General features: G+C 41.9%; 1 protein-coding gene across 1 annotated transcript in view; it reads right to left on the minus strand.

Moving 5' to 3' along the window:
- The window catches only part of ncf1 (neutrophil cytosolic factor 1), a 77,126-nt gene that overhangs the window by 42,800 nt on the left and 10,224 nt on the right, over positions 1 to 24,102 (minus strand). The window contains exons 3-5 of the mRNA XM_060848371.1: positions 8,237 to 8,312; positions 6,891 to 7,056; positions 2,164 to 2,222 (exon numbers count right to left, since the gene is read on the minus strand). Of these exons, the coding sequence (XP_060704354.1) occupies positions 2,164 to 2,222; positions 6,891 to 7,056; positions 8,237 to 8,312 (301 nt within the window). The remainder of the gene's footprint in view (positions 1 to 2,163; positions 2,223 to 6,890; positions 7,057 to 8,236; positions 8,313 to 24,102) is intronic.

The following is a 24,102-nucleotide window of genomic DNA, read 5'->3' on the forward strand; positions in this document are numbered from 1 at the left end:
AAGGGTTCATGCCTGAAACGTCGATTCTCCTGCTCCTTGGATGCTGCCTGACCTGCTGCACTTTTCCAGCAACACATTTTCAGCTCTGATCTCCAGCATCTGCCGTCCTCACTTTCTCCTATTACAATATTGCAAATTGTTAAGTGTTGCAAATAATGTAAGGATCATGGAGAATGAGGAAAAGATGTACAGCTTTAAAATGGGCACTGAATCTCTCCTCCCTCACTTTCTAACGCAGCTCAATACCAAAGTCACATCAGCCCAATGTTAGGTACATAGGACTTAGGGACTGGGGCAGGCCATTTGAGCCTGCTTTGCCACTCAATGAGATATGGCTGCTCTGGTCATGGTATCAACCGCACTTTTTAATTTGTCATTCGCTGCCCTCCCACCAATCATCCTGGCTCTCCTACTAATCAAAAATCTGCCAAAGAAAATGATTGTTTCATGTGGGGTTTGAAACCACAACCACATTTAGTGGCATTATCTACCAACTCAGACATCCTGATGGTCAGATTATCAACTCCTATTTGCTACCCATGATTACACACCATTGATGGTGAGGTACATTAACTGAGTGTAAGAAGGTGAATGGTGTGAAGTCACTGGGAATGTGATTGTGACATTCTAAATCCTGCAGATTCCCTGCTCTGACTCTGGGATATATGTTGCAATCATTCTCTGAACAAGAAGCATCAAAAGTCACAAAATTCCCAACCCAATCAAAGTCCTCGAGACCACCTTGTTAAATGTACTCCACAGAATGGAAACTGGTCTCCATTCAAACATCTTGCTTGGACTGGGAGCAGTTATTATGAGACAGATGTACTTTGCACTGGAATTGAGGGGAGAAACAGATTTGACTAAAATCTCTATGAATGTTAACTCCAGTTACCAGTTAAAGTGTGGACCAGGTAAGATCACCCAACTGATGATTGGAGGGTTCAGGAGCATGAAGGCAAAATGGTTCATAGCAAAGCCCAGGTCAGTGGGAGACAAATGAAGGTAATTATAGGCCCATTAGCTTAACATCTGCCATTGGGAAAATGCTACAGTCTATTATAGAGGATTTGTGTGATTAAGACATTGCCTATTTACAACAGAGATGAAGTGGAACAACTTCTCTTGGAGAAGAAGGGATCTGTGGAATTCTATATCACAGAGGGCTATTAAGACTGGTATATAAGTATTTTCAAGGCTGAAACAGATGTTTAATCATGAAGGGACTCAAGGGTTATGGGGAAAGGCAGGAAAAAGAAGTTTAGGATTCTCAGATCAGCCCTGATCTGATTGAATGGTGGAGTAGACCAATGAGCTGAATGGCTCCTTCTGCTCCTATGTCTTATGGCTTGACACTTCTCACTTTCCTTTGGATCCCCATGAGCTTTTACCTTTCTAATACCTGGTGTGACAGATATGGGATCTTGTGATGGTACGTCTTACATCTTGTGATACCAGGCAACGGCCTCATTGATATTCCTTATTAATCCTCAAAACATTCAATAATAAAGTTTATCAGGAGAAATCTTTACTGAAGGAGGTCCATGATGATCTGATAATATGGACTGTACATGTTTTAATATATTTTTATATAATTTTTAAAAACATGCATATTTTTATGTGCTTAATATAATACCACTCATAATGTTTACCCTATCAAATAGTCCATATTCTCCTTCCCTAAATACAATGTAAAATATCAAACCCTCTTCTGTGAAAACAGATGAGAAGTATTCATTAAGAACATCCCAGTCTTCCTGATTGAAACACATTCCCTGTTCTGTTTCCATTCAGCTTCACTCCTTCCTTTGTTATCCTTTTATACTTTATGTATTCATAAAACATCTTTGGAATTTCCTTGGTTTTACTTGTCAATTTTTTTTCATGTTTTCTTTCTCAATGTCCTGTGTAATTTTATTCTTGTACTTTTGATATTCTGCAAGGCTTTTTGCTGAACTGATCTCTTTGTTTCTTGGAAGATATATTTTCTATTTTTACAATGCAATATCTGGTTAACATTAAACTTGCTGGAGTCCTTCCTTTATTTTCCAAAGTATTATTAAATGTCAAGCTTGTAGTCCAAAACTTTTCGTTTCAACTGCAACCACAGTGTCAGACCGAACTAACTAGAAATAGTCAACATCTCAGAAGACAGACACTTACCGGACATGCTTGTTTTTGCTTTATCTTTTGTCAACAAATAAGTTTCTGTCTTTTTTGTCCTGTAAATAGAAAACATGGTACATGAATTAGCATACTAGTAATGCTATAAAAAAAAGGAAATGGTGGACATTTTGTAGAATAATTACTTTGCATCAGTTTTATCTGGCAGAACAACAAATTAATATTGAATCTGGGGGCTGTGCTCACCAAAATTAACAAAGGTCAAAGAGCAATAAGAAAGGAAATAATGGCACTGAAGAGAGAGAAATCCCCAGGAGTAGATAGTTTTCTTCTTAAACTTTTGAAAGCAGGTGAAAGTATTATTAATGCAATTGAAATCTCCCTCAATTTTGAAACTGTTATTTCAGATACAGTCATTCAATTCTCTACTTAAAGGAGGTGAAGGAAGAAAGTTAGATAATTATTAATCAGTTTGCCTAACACTTTTTGGTTGAGAAATGACTAGAGCCTATAATGAGGGATCGAGTGACTGGACACCTTGAAAATGTTCAGTTGATTAAAGAGAGCCAATGTGGTTTTGTACAGAGTTGATCTACTCTGGCGAACCCAAATGAATGCTTTGAAGAGATAACTAAAGGGCAGGAGAATGTCTATGCATGTTATTTTTGTGTATTTCCAGAAGGCATTTGATAAAGTTCCTCATACCAAGATTGAAGCTCATGGAATTCAAGGCAAATTAATAACAAGGTTTGGAAGCTCATTGAGTGGCAGGAGACAGACAAACAGGGACATTGGGCAGAAACCCCAATGGGTGGAATTGGTCTAGGGGTCTTGTAGTGTTGGGGCCTTGACTATGTACTGTATTGATTAATGGTTTCAATGTCAGGATAGAGATCCACATGTCCAACATAAAGTTAGATTGCACTGGGAGCAGCTTAAAAATGACCAAAGAGATATTAACTTAATTGTGGCATAAAAATGAAAACTTCTCAGCAGGTCGATCAGCATCTATGGAGCAAGGCATAGAGACAATGTATCAGATTGTTCATCTGAAAGGCCAGTCTTTGGCCTGAAACGTTAACTTAGACTCTCTCTACAGGTAATACCAGGGTGCTGACAAGTCTGGCATTTTCGGTTTTCATTTCACGTATTTTAATCAATACAGTACATAGTGTTTTGTTTCTGTTTTAAATGAAACTGTAACAAATTAATTTCAACATAGACAAGTGTGAATTCACCCACACTAGATGTAGGAGGGCTAAAACAGAACACTTCCTAAAGAGTGGGAATTCCTAACAGTGGTTTATCTGAAGATATTCCAGTATCCATGCATAGAGGTTGCTTGTATGGAATAGACAGCTATGAACAATGGAATACTCACCTTCATATCTAAGGGTAGGAGCGATTGTACTTAGAAAGCTTAGTTAGATCCCATCTGAAGTAGGAAATTAGGAAAGCTAATTGTGTTTTAGTCTTTGTGATAATGATTTGAGAATATAACAGCAAAGATTTTATATAGCCTTAATGAGAACTCACTAAAAAAAACCCTGTGTAAAGCACGGTTGTCCAATGTTTCACATGGGGAGCTATTTTCCAATTTTCTTTCACTCAGCAGAAGGGAATTGAAAACACTTCAATATTTTTTAAATGAATTTTGGTAAAATAATTCCAAATAATAAGTCAATAATTTAAACAAATGAGTAATTAATAAAGAAAAGTTATTAAAAAGTGTCAAGCAGCAGAGCTTGCCAATCAAACCCTTTTTTGTCATTTCAGCTTAGTAGCAGAAACAGAGGGAAACAGAGCAGGCCTCTATGTCCTGCTCATCAGAGAATGAGACAGGGACTGGGGCTGAGCTTAGGGAGCCGGGTTTAGCTATTGTGTTCATTTCTGGGGGTGCACACTATGTGATGGTCTCAGCCAACTGCATTTGAAAGTGTGGGTCAGTAGGGGGCTGCCTTTCAGCCTGGGTGTTTCTCCTCCCCAGCCTACCTTGTGGATAGGTTTTCAGAAGGGAAGAGGGTGGATATGGCAGTATCATAATAGCAATGTCACTGGCCTAGTCATCCAGAACCCCAGGCTAATGTTCTGGAGATATGAGTTCAAATCCTATTACTGAAGAAGGTGACATTTGAATTCAATAAAAACAACCTGGAATGGACAGCTAGCCTAACTGTCGTAGTTTCACTGACCTGTTCTCTGACTGTGACATCAGGAATATTTTGAACATTCTGAGGCTAGGGTTATACTGGCACCTGAGGACAGGATAACAGTTGAAGATAAGTGGTTGGAGTGCCATAAGTGGATTCATAAGTGGGTGGCACAGTGGCTCAGTGGTTAGCACTGTTGTCTCAGAGTGCTAGCGACCTAGGTTTGATTCTAGCTTCAAGTGACTGTGTGGAGTTTGGACATTCTCCCCGTGTCTACAAGGGTTTCCTCCAGGTGCTCCAGTTTCCACCCACGGTCCAAAGATGTGCAGGTTAGGTGGATTGGCCATGCTAACTTGCCTGTCATGTCCAGGGATGTGCAGGCTACCGGAAATGGAAAAAACAGGGTTACAGGGAGAGGGTGTCCAAGTAGCCTGCTTTCAGATTGTAGGGATTCACTGATTTTATGATAATGGTGACCATGTTGGTTGCTATTAAAAAATGTCTGGTCATTAAAATCTGCCATCCTTACTTAATGTGGCCTACATGTGATTCCAAACCCACAGCTATATAATTGACTCTTAACTGCCCTTTGGACAATAAATCCAAAAAATATCTATTGCTCCCACTTGGGACTCACTCACTCACTCTCTCTCACACTCACACACACGCACGCACACCCTCTTTCTTCTCATGCTTTGCCACCCTCATTGCTATGCGTTCCAGCATCAGCAAAATGCTAATAGCCTTGTAAAATGCCTGTGATAGGGTCTTTAATGATGGTAATCCCATGCCTGTCTCTTGGAGTGGGCAGCCTACCTGTTTCTGGCTCCTCCATTGAGAAAATTTCCCTAGTGACAGGAAAGGTTAGCAAGGTTATATCTCACAGAATACTGGGAAAACTAGCCATTTGGATACAGAACTGGCTCAAAGGTAGGTGGTGGTGAAGGGTTGTTTTTCAGACTGGAGGCCTGTGACCAGTGGAATGCCACAAGGATCAGTACTGGGTCCTCTACTTTTTGTCATTTATACAAATGATTTAGATGTGAGCATAAAATGGTATAATTAGTAAGTTTGCAGATGACACCAAAATTGGAGGTGTAGTGGACAGTGAAGAAGGTTACCTCAGATTACAACAGGATCTGGACCAGATGGGCCAATGGGCTGAGAAGTGGCAGATGGAGATTTACATTTAATTCAGATAAATGTGAGGTGCTGCATTTTGGGAAAGCAAATCTTAACAGAACTTATACACTTAATGGTATGGTCCTAGGGAGTGTTGCTGAACAAAGAGATCTTGGAGTGCAGGTTCTTAGCTCCTTGAAAGTGGAGTTGCAGATAGATAGGATAGTGAAGGTGGTGTTTGGTATGCTTTCCTTTATTGGTCAGAGTATTGAGTACAGGAGTTGGGAGGTCATGTTGCGGCTGTACAGGACATTGGTTAGGCCACTGTTGGAATATTGCGCGCAATTCTTGTCTCCTTCCTATCGGAAAGATGTTGTGAAACTTGAAAGAATTCAGAAAAGATTAACAAGGATGGTGCCAGGGTTGAGGGATTTGAGCTACAGGGAGAGGCTGAACAGGCTGGAGCTGTTTTCCCTGGAGCGTCAGAGGCTGAGGGGTGACCTTATAGAGGTTTACAAAATTATGAGGGGCATAGATATGGTAAATTGGCAAAGTCTTTTCCCTGGGGTCAGGGAGTCCAGAATTAGAGGGCATAGGTTTAGGGTGAGAGGGGAAAGATACAAAAGAGACTTATGGGACAACTTTTTCACACAGAGGGTGGTATGTGTATGGAATGAGCAGCCAGAGGATATGGTGGAGGCTGGTACAATTGCAACATTTAAGAGAAATTTGGATGGGTATATGAATAGGAAGGGTTTGGAGGAATATGGCCGGGTGCTGGCAGGTGGGACTAGATTGGGTTGGGATATCTAGTCGGCATGGACGGGTTGGATCGAAGGGTCTGTTTCCATGCTGATCATCTATATGACTCCATGACAGGATCAATGTGAAATTTCTTCCCAAATTTATTGCTCCACCCACTTATATCCAACTATCATCCTACCCTCAGGAACCAGTATAATCCAAGCCTTAGGCTTTGTAAAATATTCCCTTTGTCACAGTCAGAACACAGGTTGATAAAATTATGATTGTTAAAGTTGTTTGATTGTTCTGTATAATTTAATTTCTACAATAAATTTAAATGCCTGAGCATTACCATATCATTGTATAAGGTTTCAAAGGATAACCAGTAGAAAACAAGAACCTCTATTAAAGCCAGTGCATCTGCAAGTCGTAAGAAGATTTATTGATTGAAATTAATGGAAAAGAAAAATGTAAAAATTGCTGACAATTTTCTTTTACTTATTTTACATTATTATAAAGAGTTAAAATTACTCTTGGAAAGTAGAGAAGGTGTAGATTTATGATAGAGACAATAAAACCCCAACTGCACAGAGGGCCCAAAGTAAACTGGGTAAAGTGTATAACGGATTCCTGATCTATTATCATCAATATATCAAGTTGAATTTCCCTCCATATAATCTACAGCATCCCTTCTCAGGTCGAACATTTTATCATTGTGTTGGTCTGATAACAGGAGTGGTCCATACTCACGGGTGTGGATCTGGCAGGACCACATCGTCAGGGCGGACCTGAAAGAAGTTCAGAATCCACTGGCAGCGAGAGATCTTTGGCGGTTGGTTGACCAAGAACTGGATGTAGTCAGAAAGGGTGCTTTGCCTGTTCTCTGTGGTCTTGTGACCCTCTAACCATCTGGGAGCTGTGAAGAACACAATGCTGTGTCATTGCCCAAAAGAAGAGTTGACTGACACTGAAGAGATCACCATTTTCCTGCATGAAACACAGCAGCCAATTTGCACAAGCTGTCCCAAACAGCAGTTTGATAATTCAGTCTGCTAACAGCACATCCACATTGGTTCCTATTGTACTGAACATAAATTCAAAGATTGGGCCTGGAGTGAAGAGGAGTTTGCAGGGAGCTGGGGGTAGGGATTATTGTGGGCGATGGCTGGTTGTAAAATAACAGGAAATTACCTGTGATATTGGCTGAGAAATCAAGGAAAACACTATACATGACACTTGGAAGAGTACAGTTCAGGCTTAATAGTGGGAGTTCTGTGAATACAGAGAGGTAAATGTGGCACTAACAGTATGAAGGTGAGGGGTGGGAGGTGTGGGGGGGAGATGGGGGTTGGCTACCTGACTGTTAGGCTGCCGGCTGACTGATGTGGCTGGAGCAGCCAGTCAGGTTTCTGATGTTTGGGGAGGAGATGCATCCACTTGTGAGGTCACTGAATGTTTTCCAGCGCAGTGGTCAGCTCTTTGGGGCAAGACCCTTTCCTCTGGTCACCTTTGGCCATTTCCTTCTCAAGATGTATCGTCAGGGCTCTTCCAGGTTCTCTCCTCCTTTCCCTTCCATCATTAACACCTCCAGCAGTACATTTGAAAATATGAGGGTGTTCTCTCTTTGGTCTCAGTGCTCATTTGATCTCCTCTTCCCTCCAAGTGAAGATTCCAGAGACACTCTGCAGCAACTTTTGTCAATTGAGTCTATTGCTTTCAGAGGGACAGGTTGCCTTTAAGAGCTGCAGGCTGGCTGTGCATTGTGCTAGGCACACAGACTACTGGGCTCCCTGTACAGCAGGATTGTTTCACACTCTGCTTCCTTAATAAGATTTGGATTTGCCGGTATAAAGCAAGAATCTCCATCAACATAAACATTCATATTCACTGCTCTCATGTAATAAGGTAAATCAATGAAAATGTTTCTTCTCCCTCATATTAAAGACAATTTAATGATGATCCTAAGCTGCAGAGAGTTTACACAGGGATCATTATCCTCAAAATTCCTCTCCCTGCACCTTACCCTTAAACAGAGAAAACATTGAAGCAATTGTTTTCACAATAAACGACAGCTTCCAAGCCTAATGTGGACCTACCTGGTAAATGGGGTAGAGTCCTGTTTTTGGAATCAATTTCTCCAGCTTCTATAGGAAACATCTCCTTCAGCATTTTCTGATGAGAGGAAGATAAATCTAAATGTGAAATTGTTAAATAGAAAACATCGACTGATCTTTAACAGGTACAAAGTTTGTCCGGTGAAACGTAAGAAAATAGATTCTGAAACAAGGAGATTTGAGAAGATAAATAAAAAATAAAAAATTTGGCCATAAATATGGATTTTGAAGAGAATCATCAGGAAGAAGAAAGCTGGGTCCACACGGCTATGGACAGGGAGAAACTGCTCCCACTCAAAGGATTGAATACAAGAAAACACAAATTTAAAGTTAATTTGCAGAAGAAACAAAGGTGAGGTGAGAAAGAAAAACCTTTACACACAGTGAGTGTTTAGGGTCTGGAACGCACTGCCTGGAAATGTGATGGAGGTGGGTTCAAGAGGGCACCAGATACTTATTTGAATAGAAACAATATTCAAACTTTAGAGGAAGAGGCTGAAGAATAACAGCAAATTGTAGTACTCATTCAGAGGGAAGGGTGCTGATAGATGGGAGGAATGGCCTTCTTCTGCATTGCATCAATTCTGAGAGGGGGAGGGTATGGTATGGAGTGACTGAGCAATTTAGGAAAGGGAAAAATTAAAGAGGGGGTGGGAATAGATGACCAGAAGCACAGGCTAAATGGGGAAGGGGTTAAGCAAGGATCTGTACTTTGAGCTGGCTTGGTGTAGTGTCAGATCATGAACAAACAGCAACATCAACCCAGCTATCTCCCACCAATCACTCTAACTGGCAACAGCTTTGCTGTTTCTCCCTTCCTCAAGGAATGATATTCAGTAAGTCCCTCAAAGATGAATAAAATAGAGCCAGGGAGTTTTATAGACAAAAGGTTCTGGGAAAAGTTCATAACACCAAGGAGCAATGAACAGAAGCTAACTTCAATGCCTAATAATGAAGACTGAAGAATCATATTCCCAATATGGGAAGTGAGATTCGGATATACCTAACAGGAATAGATTGCTCTGCTCCCACAGCCCCATAATGTGGAGGAGCTAGTGTTGGACTGGGGTGGACAAGATTAAAAATCACACACACCAGGCTATAGTCCAATAGGTGTATTTGGAAGCGCTGCTCCTTCATAGACAGCTACCTGGTGTAGGAGGTAGCTACTGCTTCCAAGTAAACCTATTGGACTATAACCTGGTGTTATGTGATTGTTGACTTTGTGAGCCCCAGAATGATCATTCTACTAGAGTTACAAATGACTCAGGAGCTCACTCCAAATTGTTCACAGCTTCCAGGGACATTTAAATTCAGCTGCTTGTCGGGTTACACCTCAGCTGTCCTCCAGGTGGAGTTTAGCTATGATCCAATAGAATATAAGAACAGTAGCCCCAGGAGCTGGAATAGCAATTCAGCCTCTCACGCCTGCTCTGCTGCCTGACCATGGCTCATAGCATCTTAGCTTCAACTCTACGTTCCTGATCGCCCTCCTTAACCATTCAAGCCTTTAGTAATTAAAAATCCATCTACCTCCTCCTTAAAATTATTCAGTGTGCCAGTGAATTCAAGATTTGCTGCCGTTTGAGGGAAAATCCCTCTTCATCTCTTCAGATTGAGACCTGCTACCCTTTATCCAAAACTATGACCTCGTTCCAGATTGTCTATGAAGGGGAAACATCAATTTTGTCAATCGTCCTTAATATCTTAGATATCTCAATTATAGCTGTCATTCTTTTAAACGTGAGTGAATATGGGTTTAAACTGCTCCATCTTTCCTCATGGGAATTAGATTCTTCTGATCCAAGACAAACTCTAATAGGTGAGACATCATTGCTGCCTTGCTTTCCATAATGATGCATCCTATGATCACAAATGGATACCATTTTAAAGCCATTGAAACCAGTGAAATCTACAGAGAAGCCTTTACAAATTTCTGACCATTTTTAAAAATGTCTGACTGTAACCTTTGACCACTACCTCAATTTGTTAATATCCACTGACTTTAGCATAAACACTCACAGAACTTATCGTTCATTTATCAATTTCAATAACTTGTTTCAAATTGAAGAAACTGAGTACATTTATTCAAAAGCAGGGTTAACAGTGGCCCTATGCAAAATAGAGATCACAACACAATAACTGAATAGCTTCAGCACATATTCTGCAAAGAGATTACTCCAGATTCAGGAGGGATTGCTTGGCAGAAACTTGCAGGAAGGAGTAAGATGGCCTAATTTATCGTATTATTTTGTACTTCTTCCTCAAAGCCCTCCATTTCGCTTCCTCTCCCCACTACCATCCTTCCACAAATCTCCAAAACTGACGCTCACCTTCTCAATTTAAGACGTAAGTTCTCACTGATGTGTTCAGCTGGTAGCTCAGCCTATTGGCCAAAGATCTTTGGTGAACCTTTTTGGTGAATGTTGTTGGAGGGAGCAAGGTAAGCTTCTGAGGGACATGATACAAAAGCAGGAAGTCAGAGTGAAGTGCTGATCAACAGTCATCTAATTGAATGATAGAGTAGGGTCAAGCACTAAAACGCCTTTCTCTGTCTCCCGCATTCCACGAGGTGAAGGCATTACATGTGTTAGGTCATATCCTCACTCACTGCTCCTGCGTGTACACTTTCCAAAAGGATACAGGGTGAGGCTGAGGAGAAGGACAGTCACTTAATATTAAACAGAGAGGAAACACAAAGTGGTTTCCCTTCGTCTATCTCATGGACAATGAAACCAGTTCTTTCAAAGTTTTCCCGTAGGATTTGGAACATCATTAGCTGGGCCTGTATGTATTGCCTGTCCCTACTTAACCTCAAGAAGCTGCCTTCTTGAATGACTGAAGCCTATCTATCCCAGTTGTTAGGGAGGGAATTCCAGAATTTGACCCAGCAACAGTGAAGCAATGACAATATATTTCCAAGTCAGGATGGTGAGTAGCTCGGAGGGGAATTTACAGTAGTGTTCCCACGTATCTGCTGCCATTATTCTTCTCCAAGGAAGTGTTCATTAGTTTGAAAGGTGCTGTCTAAGAAGCCTTGATGGCTCACTACAGTGCATTTTGTAGATAGTACACATGCTGCTATTGAGCATCAGAGGTGGAGGGAATGGATGTTAAAAGTGGTAGATGAAGAGTCAGTCAAGTGGGCTGCTTTGTATTATGAATACACAAACATAGAAATTAGAAACAAAAGTAGGCCATTTGGCCCTGAAAGCCTGCTCTGCCCGTTAATAAGATCATAAATAAGTGTTTATGTTTTAAATTCCACATTCCCATCCACTCCCTGATAACTTTTGATTCACCTGCAAATGATAATCGAACTACCTCTGCCTGAAAAAAATCTAATGAGACTGCCACCACCACCTTCTGAGTCAAGAGTTCCAACGTCAAACGACCTTCTAAGGAAAAAAAGTCTAGTGTCATAGAGATGTACAGCACAGAAACTGACCCTTCGGTCCAACCCGGCCATGCCGACCAGATATCCCAAGCCAATCTAGTCTCACCTGCCAGCACCCCCCATATCCCTCCAAACTCTTCCTATTCATATACCCATCCAGATGCCTGTGAAATGTTGCAATTGTACCAGTCTCCACCACTTCTGTTGGCAGCTCATTCCATACAAGTACCACCCTCGGTGTGAAAACGTTGCCCCATAGGTCTCTTTTATATCTTTCTCCTCTCATCCTAAACCTATGCCCTCTAGTTCTGGACTCCCTGACCCCAGGGAAAAGACTTTGTCTATTTATCCTATCCATGCCCCTCATGATTAAGTCCCTTCATCTCTGGCTTAAAATTTGTGACCTTTAATTGTAAAACAGTTAAGGACTTACTCACAAGACATGCTTTCCACATCCATCTTGCCAAGACCATTCAGGATTTTATCAACTTCAAACATTCACCTCTCAGTTGTCTAAACTCCAGTGGAAACAAACAGAACCTGTCCAACTAGAAAACCTTTTCTGAACCACCTCCAATGCATCTACTTCCTTCTTTACTTAAATAAGGTGATATTTTCTCACCAATAACTGACACATATATTTATGTTCAATTCCTCTTATTAAAGGCCAGCACTGTTTTCATCTTCCTGATTATGTGCTGCCCTTGGATGGTGTCAAGCGTCTTGAGCATTATTGCACTCATCCAGGCAAGTGGGGAGTATTCCATCACAGTGCTGGCTTGTGCCTTGTGTATAGTGGACAGGCTTTGGGGGGGTCAGGAGGTGAGTTACTTGCTGCAGATTCCTAGCCTCTGACCTGCTTTGATAGCCACTGTACTTGGATAACTAGTCCAATTCAATTTCTGGTCAATGGTAACAATGTTGGTTGTTGAAAATGGGGAATTCAGTGACAGAGGAGAAAGTGAGGACTGCAGATGCTGGAGATCAGAGCTGAAAATGTGTTGCTGGAAAAGCACAGCAGGTCAGGCAGCATCCAAGGAGCAGGAGAATGGACGTTTCGGGCATAAGCCCTTCTTCAGGAATGAGAATGGCTTATGCCCGAAACGTCGATTCTCCTGTTCCTCGGATGCTGCCTGACCTGCTGCACTTTTCCAGCAACACATTTTCAATTTAGTGACAGAGGTGACATTGAATGTCAAGGGAAGAAGATTAAATTCTCCATGCTTGGAAATGATCATTGCCTGACACTTGTGTGATGTGAGTGTAACTTACCTATTTGTCAGTCCAAACTTGAGTGTTGTCCAGGTCTTGCTGCATAAGGACACAGACTGCTTCAGTATCAAAGATATGGTGAACATCATATAGTCATCAATAGAATTCTAACCTGATGATGGAGGGAAGGTCAATGATGAAGCAGTTGAAGATGGTTGGGCCTGGGACATTACCCTGAGGAGCTCCTGCAGAGATGTTCTGAAACTGAGATGACTGATCTTCAAACATAACCATTTTTTTGTGTGCTAGGTAGGACTCAAACCAGCAGAGAGCTTTCCTCCGATTTCCAATGATTCCAGTTTTGCTCGGGTTCCTTGGAGCCACACTTGCAGCCTCGATATCAAGGATTGTCACTCTTACTAAACTATGTAAGATGAGCTCATCCCAGTACAGATGCTGTCGTTCTAAGCACAAGTCAATTATTGAAAAGATGGATCACTCATAAAGGTGATTGGTGGGAAAACGGACTCAGTTCTGCATTGTAAATCAGAATGATTTCCTGCTACCCAATTCTTTCCCTCTCTCTGCTGCTAGATACTAAACCAAGGAGAATATCAACAACCAACTGACTCCCATGGATACATTAAAGAGGAGGTGAAAATTAAATCAGGGGAAAGGATTGAAGAGGTACAAGGATAGAGAAGGAGGCAGCTTGTATGATCCAACATCACTGGCATGAGCTATTAGGGCCGAATGGTCTGTGTCCAGGTTATAAATTCACTGTCAATTTGAAATGTGTTTCTGAGTGCCTGGTGAAGCAGGCAGCAGCTGGTGGAATGACACTCCGTCACAGTTAGTCAGTCTCTGCTGTCCAACATCACTGTGGGAGACAGTCAGAACACTCACTTCCCACTGTCTAGATTTGAAGTATGCAAATTTTTAACGTTGCGATGTCGAAGGAAAATGGTATAAGGCAGGCGGGGTCAGCATGAAGGAGATAGAACTGATCACTTATCTAATGACAGAGACGGGGGAACAGCAAGTTAGCCAACTGCCAAGTTAGTTTAAGCCCTCCCCATTATTGCCCCCACCTCCCAATATTTCTGATTGATAATAACCTGCCCTCAATCTAATTTAAACTGATTGTGAGCATATCAGCGAGTTTCAATGCCAATGTGACAAACTGAGGATAACTGGGATGAAAAAGGTAAACTCAGCTTGTCTTCTCAATACAAGAAAAACACTCTTAAAAAGGTTTGAGGATTTATTTTGAAAATTTCACATTGAGAAAGCTCATTTTGAAAAAGTCTATTTGTTCAAACGCTGCTGCCAAAATACATCAGATGTTCTAACTTTCTGTCTTATTTATTCTGTTTTATCACACCAAGTACTCCTACTGAAAGGTAAAATTAAACCACATTAGATCACTCAGTCACAAGTGGATCTATTTACTCCCATTGTAAATGTTAATAAATGATTCATTCGCTTGAATACAGTGCCATTCTCAAGTGCTATGTGATGCTAAACTACTTCATTCTTCATGGAACAAATGAAGCACTGCCATTTCATTGGACTCTTAGAAGCAGAACATCCTCTTTAAGAGCGCAAATGTCACGCCTTGTCATAATTAAAGGCTCTATGTCTATTAAAAGACTGTGCTTCATTGTACTTTAACACTGTGTTGCTTTAAGAGCTGGATACGTTGATAAACCAGAGACCAGGATGAAACCACATGACCAACTGCCTTCTGCAATAGATGTGAGCTAAGGTGCTTTTGTGATGCACTTTTTGTAATATCTCTACCTCTGGGTCAGGTGGTTTGGGGTCAAGTCCTATCTGCTCTAGACTTGTGTCATAACATCCCTGAACAGGTTGATTAGAAAGTATCTAAAAGTGAGCAAGAGACAGGACATAAAATGGTTACCTGCAGTGAAAACAAAACACGCTGGAGATCACCATGGGTCAGGCGGCATCCACTGAGAGAAAGCAAGCTAATGTTTCTTTATCTAGATGACTCTTTATTAGAGATGAACGTTAGTTTGCTTTCTCTCCATGGATGCTGCCTGACCTGCTGTGATCTCGAGCACTTTTTTGTTTTCAGTTCATATTCCAGCATCTGCGGTAATTTGCTCCTCCGTGGTTTTCTGCAAGTTGTGGTCTGTGCTGTTTAATAAACTCGTTAAAAAATGAGGTTGTGGATATTCAAACAGCTTTTCAGAAGAAAAGTCCTTAATACGTGTTAATTAATATTGGAAAATAGAGGAGGGCAAACAGACATCCAGTTAGGAAACGGTAAATGAATTTAACCGCTAGGAACTAGCTCAAGAGGACTGGAAAGGATCAGCACCAAATTCTAGCCAAAATCAAATCATCAGAATTACTGGTAAAATTCAAGATCTCTTGCAGGATTAAGACCTATTGCAAAATGACAGATAAAAAAAACAGCCTGAAAATGCAAGTTTAAGGACAGAGAAGAAAGGCCGACTTTCAACGACTGAGGGACTCTGCATAACCTGAAGTACAAGAAGTGCTAATTGAAAAGAACAAACTCACAACATCACAGACTGTACACATTGGCAGAACAAGCGAAGCCATGTACAGACAAGTGAGCATGCTGTTTATCCAAACGACCAGCCTTCAATTAAAGAAGAAAAGTAAGTGAAACATTGACAAAAGAATGTACAGAGAGGGAGAGAATTGTGTAGACACTTTGAATGACCATGTGAATTCACAGACAGATGGAAATGTCTTATCTCTGCATCAATCTGCAGAGCTTGTGGGAAGAACACTGGGAAAAGATGTGCAGAACAAACGAGGAATGTTAACGATGAATCAAAGGAAACAGAATAACAGATACAATGGTTAGGAAAAAAAACAATGCATCCAACCACCTACAAGATGCCATTGAGTTTGAGAACACAATGAACACAGGAAATATACAACTGCATGAAGTGGCTAGATACTGTATTCCTGGTGAAGGGCTTTTGCCCGAAACGTTGATTTTCCTGCTCCTCGGATGCTGCCTGAACTGCTGTGCTTTTCCAGCACCGCTCTAATCTAGACTTTGGTTTCCAGCATCTGCAGTCATTGTTTTTACCTACATGAAGTGGCTGCATGCTACAACTTCCAGACAAAGGAAATTCACACAAACATTTAGATGAGATAGAGGATGAGAAACAAGCTCATAGTGAGAAGTCTGACGGTAAAGGTTAACACCAGAGTACAGGTTAACATCATCCAACTTAGACTAGACCAGAACATCTTGCCGGAAAATTTGGAGGTAACTGGAAAGGTGTTGTGAAAGCAAGCAATAGTATGCTCATAGTGCACCAGGGAACTGAGATTCAACAGCTAGGAACAACCTATACCAGAGGGATACACCAGACATTAATTGTATGTTCTATGCCACTGAAACAAAGGTTTCCACTCTCCTGGGGCTGAACATTTGTAAAAAGCTGCAATTTATCCCAATGAACATAAGGTGGAGGAGACAGAATAGAGAGTTGGAGATAGTTCATCCACTGAAAAGCAGCCTCCAAGAGAGTTTTGCATGCCCTACTCCTGGGGCAATAATTTCCTATCTTGTGAACAGGGTGTTTATACACACTCTTATCACTTACAAATAAACATCAGTTTTCTCGTTACAAGTGTGTTCCATATGCCACCTAGAGGTAGTTCTTATACAATTTACCTGTACAGCTTTTTCTGTAACACAATACCAACATAACAAGTTTCTAGCCAGGCAGCCGGGTAAGTTAGAATTCAATAACGAGCACAATTCTTTCCAAATACAAAGGGGGATTAAAACATTGAGGAGTTGAATGGTAATGAGAAGCCGTAATAATAGTTGAGGCAAATGATAGGTCCATTTAAGGTGAGACTCAATAAAAAGGTGAAGGAGACAGGGGCTAAGAGCTCGTACTGAGAGAAATGCATGAGGAAGGATGGCAGGAACAATCTCATTGACTGGTGAGGCCAAATGGCCTGTTTCTGTGCTGTACATCCTACCTGTCTCTCAGGGCAGTAATCTTTGTGAAATTTGCTGGTTGTGGATACCATGTGCCCTCAACTTCATTGTTCAAGAGAAACAAAGATGGTAAAATGTTTGGGAGACAACAAGCACCAGCCTCAGGAGCTGTAATGGGATCAGAAGAATCATAGAAAGAGGCCATTCAGTCCATTGAGCCCACACTGACCCCTCTGAAGGGCATTCCTCCCAGACCAACCTGCCTACCTCTGTAATCCTGCATTTCCCATGGCTAATTCACCAAGCCTACACATCCCTGGACACAGGCAATTTCAGCCTGTCTGCACATCTTTGGCCTGTGGGGTAAAACTAGAGCACCTGGAGGAAACCCACGTAGACACGGGGAGAATGTGCAAACTCCACACAAGCAGTTGCCTGAGGGTGGAATCAAACCTAGGTCCCTGGTGCTGTGAGACAGCCATGCTAACCACTGAGCTACTGTGCTGTCCTGGAATGGAGGCTGAAATATCAAAGATAAATTCAGATTTATATAGTACCTTTCAAAACTTCAAGCAAAGCATGGTATAGTCAATTAACCACTACTTGAAGTGCAGTCAATGTTAAGAAACCTTGGTGGTGACAAGAGCAGTTCAGAGGTTGAGGAGCCGGCAGTGAGTAACTCATATTCTCACTCTCCAAAGCCTGTCCACCATCTACAAGGCACATGTCAGGAGTGTAATGGAATGCTCCCCAGCTGCCTGGATGGGTGCAGCTCCAACAACACTCAAGAAGCTCGACCCCAACCAGGACAAAGCAGCCCACTTGATTGTCACTGCATCCACTGGCTCCACCACTGTCTCTCAGAAGCAGCAGTGTCACTGTCTACAAGATGCACAACAGAAATTCACCCAAGGTCCTTAGCTAGCACCTTCCAAATCCTCGACCAATTCCATCTATAAGGACAGGGGCAGCAGATACATGGGAACACCACCATCTCCAAGTTTCCCTCCAAGGCCCTCACCACGTGGTGTTGCTGGGTCAAAATCCTGGAACTCCCCTCCTAATGGCACTGTGGGTGAACCAGACAGACACCATCACTTTCTCAAGGGCAATTAGGGGTAGACAATAAATGGTGGTCCAGTGAGGTACACCCATATCCCATAGAGAAAAGAAGTAAATAACAGCAAACTTGTGCTTAGTACCCGAGAAATGAATCAGCAGCTGGCCTAATCCATGTCCCAGGGAGTGGATTAACAAAGGCCCAGGTTTGCGGCCTACTACCTGAGGAGTGACTCAGCAGCAGGACGTTGCTGGAGTTTGAAAATGTAAAGCTCAACTGTGACATTACAGGAAGGCATTGACTGGAGATAATCGCTGCTGCTCCCGTTCTGAGACATTAGGGAATGAGTCTAAACAGATTGGAGATTAAAATCATTACAAATTTTAAGTAAATCTTTCAGTTAGCTTCCCTATTTAACAGGAGGAAAGTACAGCCAGCAAGTTCTCCCTTTTATCTTTAAGTAGTAAAGTTTATTAGAATTAGTCATTTTAATTAGTATCAGAGTGTGGTTTAATATCTAATATATAGAGGAAGAACTGGGCTGTTCTAATCTGTACAGTCCACATCCTAAGCTCTGTGGGAATTCCTGGACACTTCCAATTTGTGTTGCAAGTTTGTTTCTCCAGGGCTTTGGAACTTGCAATTGACAGCACTGCATCCACAAGGTTGAGAATTTTGTGGTTAGAACATTTAGAGATGTGGTCACCATATAGCTTAATGGTATGTATGGAGGTAGGGAATGGACGACCATCAGGAAGTCAATGAGAAAAAGGCAGACAGTGCTCGAATATCCTGACTGCACCTGAGTTTCCAAATGGAAGAGCCTTAATGATATGAAACTGGACAGATTAGAGGACAGATCGGTGTTTCTGCAGCCACGGACGTTAATCCAAGATGGTATGTTGTGCCCCCAGAGCCAGGGTCAAGGGTGTCACTGAGTAGTTGCAGACAAAGAAGCCTGAGGGGACAGGGGAGTAGCCAGCAGCCACAGTTCACACCAACAGAGGAAGGAGGAGGCATGTCATCCTGCAGTTAGAATTTAGGGAGCTAGGCAGGAAATTAGCAAGTGCACCTCCAAAGTAGTAAACTACATGTTGTTGTTTTTTTTTATTATTCATTCATAAGATGTGGCATTGTTGGCTGGGTCAGAATTTATTGAGAAGGTGGTGGTGAGCTGCCTTCCTGAAACACTGCGGTTCCTTTAGGTTACATAGTGAGTCACAGAGCCATAGAGTTATAGAGATGTACAGCATGGAAACAGATCCTTCAATCCAATTTGTCCATGCGACCAGGTATCCTATATTAATCTAGTCCCATTTGCCAGTATTTGACTGTTGTCCCTCTCTTCCTATTCATTTACCCATCCAGATGCCTTTTAAATGTTGTATTTGTACCAGCATCCACCACCTCTTCTGGCAACGCATTCCATACACGCACCACACTCTGTGTAAAAAGTTGCCCCTTAGGTTCCTTGTACACCTTTCCCATCTCACCTTAAATCTGCCCTCTAGTTCTGGACTTCCCTATCCTGTGGAAAATACTTGGACTATTCACCCCATCTATGGTCCCCTCGTGGTTTTATAAATCTCTATGAGATCACCCGTCAACCTCTGGTGCTACAGGGAAAATAGCATGCCCCAGCCTATTCAGCCTTTTCCTATAGCTCAAACCCTCCAACCTTAGCAACACTCTTGTAAATATTTTCTGAACCCTTTCAAGTTTAACAACATCTTTCCAATAGGAGGGAGACCAGAATTGAACACAGTATTCCAAAAGAGGCCTAATCAATGTCCTGTACAGCTGCAACATGATCTCCAAACTCCTATATTCAATTCATTGACCAATAAAAGCAAGCATACTAAATGCTTATTTCACTACCCTGTCTACCTGTGACTCCACTTTCAAGGAACTATAGACCTGCACTCCAAGGTCTTTTTGTTCAGTAACACTCCCCAAGACCTTACCATTAAGTGTATTTGTCCTGTCCCGATTTGCCTTTCCAAAATGTCGTACCTCACATTTATCTGGATTCACCTGCCACTCCTTGGCCCATTGGTGCATCTAATCAAGATGCCATTGTACTCTGAGGTAACCTTCTTCACTATCCATTACACCACCGATTTTGTTTTCATTTACAAATTTACTAACCATTCTACTGAGCCCGTCAGTTCAGCCAGGTCCTGTTGAGTGGTGGCTACAACATAGGATACTAATGTAACCATGCAATAAATACTGAGTAAAAACACCACATCATTTCTTCCAGAATAAAGAACTGTCCTTAACTCCACTGTAACCATCAATATGTATGCCAATGGTGAGTTCTGACTAAGACAGTTTCAGTGAATTACAATGATGAAGAAAGATGTAATATTAACGTAGACAAGTGAAATTTAAATTTGTAGATACCCATGCTTTTTCATCAATACGTCCTATGTTAATGATACTAATAGTCTCCCTATTTGGCCAGGAGGTGCTCTAATAGGCCACTCACACCTGTTACATTGGGACTAATGAAAAGATCCTCCCACCCCCACCCCGACAGCATGTCGTTGGCACTTAATTTTAACGCTAATGAGTGGGAAACAGCAAAAAGTTAGAGAACTTGATCGAGTTTTTTGAGGAGGAGGCAAAGATTGATGAAGGCAGAGCAGTAGACATTGTCTATGTGGACTTCAGCAAAGCATTTGGCAAGGTTCCATATGGTAATCTGCCTAGTAAGGTTAGATCACAGGGGATCCGGGGGGGAGCTGACCAATTGGATACAAAATTGGATAGAAAGTAGAAGACAGAGGGTGATGGTGGAGGGTTGTTTTTCAGACTGAAGGCCTGTGACCAGTGGATTGCCACAAGAATCAGGGCTGGGTCCTCTACTTTTTGTCATTTATAGAAACGATTTGGATGTGAATATAGGACATATGGCTAGTTAATTTTCAGAAGACACCAAAAGTGGTGGTGTAGTGGATAGTGAAAAAGATTATCTCAGAGTACACAGGGCTCTTGATCAGGTGGGCCCATGAGCCGAGGGGTGGCAGATGAAATTTAATTTAGATAAATGTGAGGTGTTGCATTTTGGTAAGGCAAACCAGGGCAGGACTTATATTTACTTAATGGTAGGGCCTTGGGATGTGTTGTTGAACAAAGAGACTCCGGGTGTGGGTACATAGTTCCTTAAAAGTGGAGTCACAGGTTGACAGGATGGAGAAGAAGGCTGTTGGCACACTTTGTAATGATTGGAATGAGGTCAGCCAGGTGAATCTGGCAGAATATGAGTTACCTGATTGGGGCTCTTAACCTGGTCTAATCAGGGAGCCCTGGCTGACAGATATAAAGAGGAGTGTCAGGGGTTCTGTTCACTCTGGTAGTTGGCTCTGAGCTATGCAGGTGTAAATAAAGGGTGACTTGGTGATGGGATACCAGCCTTCACGGAGTTACTTCAGCTGTCATTGGTCAGAACATTGAGTGTAGAAGCAGTAACGTATTTGAATTTTCAAAAGGTACATGATAAGGTACCACACATGAGGCTACTCCATAAGAGAAGAGGCCATGGCGTTGGAATTGGTAAATTAGCATGGATAAAGAAATGATTAGTGCATAGGAGACAAGGATGGAGGTGGTGGAGCATTTTCAGGATGGAAACCTACAATTAGTGGTATGCTAAAGGGGTCAGCGCTGGGGCCACAATTGGCTACAACACATATTAATCACTTAGATGAGGCAAATGAATGTACTATAGCTAAGTTTGTGGAAGACAAAAAAAAAGATGGGAAGGCAAGTCATGGGGATGACACAAAGAGTCTACAGAGGAATACAGGGCAGATTAAGCGAGTGGACAAAACTTGGCAGGTAGTATATAGTGTGGGGAACTGTGAGGTTATGCACTTGGGCAGGAAGAATACCAGAGCTATTATTTAAAGGGCAGAAACTGTAGAAATCTAGAGAGCAGACGGATTCAGGAGTCCTTGCGTAGGAATCACAAAAAGCTAGCATCCAAATTGAGTGAGTAATGGAGAAGGCAAATGGAATGATGGCCTTTACTTCAAAGGGAATGGAATATATAAGTAGGGAGGTCTTTCTAAAACTTCAGACCACAGTAGACAAGGAGGTGGCTGGAAGAACAAAACAAGCCAGGCAGCATCAGGAGGTGGAAAGGTCAAGGGAAACGTTGACTTATACATTTCCTGATGCTGCCTGGTTTGCTGTGTTCTTCCAGCCTTCTGCTTATCTACTTTGGATTCCAACATCTGGAGTTTTCTTTGATTCTAACCCGTTGGAATATTGTAACAGTTTTGGGCCCTTTTGGAGGCAGTCCAGAGAAGGCTGATACCATATTAGATATGAAGGGACTGACTTAGAAGGAGAGGTTGAGTAGACTGGGGCTTTAATCATTAGAAGCAATTTTGTTGAAACATAAGATTCTGGGGATTTGACAGGGTAAGAGGACAAGGGCAGCAGATACACAGGAACACCATCCCCTACAAGTGCCCCCTCCAAGCCACTCACCACCCTGACTTGGAAATACATTAACATTCCTTCAATGTCGCTAGGTCAGAATTCTGCAATTCCCTCCCTAAAGGCACTCTGGGTCTACCTACAGCAGGTGGTCTGCAGTGGTTCAAGAAGGCAGCTCACCACCACCTTTTCCAGGGGCAATAGGAATGGGTAATGAAGGCTGGCTCAGCCAGTGATTCTCACATCCTGTGAGTAAATAACAATAAAATGGAGCTAAAGATCGATAAGACCCCTGGACCTAATGGGCCATATATTGAAATATTAAAGGAAGTAGCTACATAGATATTGGATGCTGTGGGAGAGTCAACAAGGGCATAATCTCTCAATAAGGGACTGAAGACAGAGATGAGGAGAAATTTCTTCTCTCAAAGGGTAGTGAATCTATGGTATTGTTTACCATGGACTGCCGTTGAGACTAGACCATTAAATATATGCTGATATAGATAGATTTTTAGTTAGTAAAAGAATCTAGGATTCTTGAGAAAAAGGCAAGAAAGTGGATGTAGGGTTTATCAAATAAGTAATGATCCCATTGAATGGTGGAGGTGACCTGGGAGCATTGAGTAACTTGACCAAATCTTTAATTGTTGTGAGATCCTGGGAACAGTGGGCCTCAGGAATCTGCCATTGACCAACCACTGTGCCACAGCTGACAGCCAGGATGGTACAGCAGAATTGGAAGTCTTTGAGATAGTGGGTTATGTCAAAGAGAAGGCACTGGGAAGGCTGGCTGCCAAGAGAAGTAAGTCATCAAGTCCAAATGAAGTGCATCCTCAATTGGAGATGTAAGTATAAGGGGAAATCATGGTGTAACAACGTTTCAACCCTCCTCAGATATGAAGGACCAGAGAATTGCAAAAATTATAGTCTGGTTTAAAAAGATGGAGAGTAATAAAACTAGAATCTACAAGACATTCAGTGTAATCTCAGGTAGGAAACCATTGCCTGGAACATGGTTAAGACTAAGTTGGACAAGTGGGTGTGATCTAAAGGAAGTCAACTTAAATTTATTTGTGCTACAATTAGCTAGGTGGAGTTTTTTGATGAGATAACATGAGATGTTGAGGGCAATGCTATTGATGAGGTGTGGATGCATTTCCAAAAGATGCTTGATGAAGAGCTACATAATAGGTAAAATGGAAGCTAATGGGGACAGATGATTGACCTGGAGTGGCAGGAGACAGAGAGTTAGGATAGTGAGCAGGATATGATCAGTGATATCCCACAAGAACCTGTTTTGGGACTTTAGATTAGTTCCCTACAATGTGGAAACAGGCCCTTCAGCCCAACAAGTCCACATCAACCCTCCGAAGAGTAACCCACCCAGACCCATTTCCCTCTGACTAATGAATCTAACACTATGAGCAATTTAGCATGACCAATTCACCTGACACGCACATCTTTTGGATCGTGGGAGGAAACCCATGCAGACACGGGGAGTATGCGCAAAATCTACACAGACAGTCACCCGAGGCTCGAATCGAAGCTGGGACTCTGGTGCTGTGAGGCAGTAGTGCTAACCACTGTGCCACCGTGCCACCATTTACTATTTGATGTATTTATAGGCTTGGATGAAGGGGTAGAACGTCACATGTACAGATGTGGCAATGACTCAAACACTGGATGATATTGTTAGCAGTGTGGATGGAAGTTTAAAACCATATAGGGATATTAATAGAATAAGGAAATGGGCAAAACAGACA

Source organism: Hemiscyllium ocellatum, chromosome 31 (genome assembly GCF_020745735.1).
Source record: "Hemiscyllium ocellatum isolate sHemOce1 chromosome 31, sHemOce1.pat.X.cur, whole genome shotgun sequence".
In the NCBI taxonomy this organism is placed as follows: Eukaryota; Metazoa; Chordata; class Chondrichthyes; order Orectolobiformes; family Hemiscylliidae; genus Hemiscyllium; species Hemiscyllium ocellatum.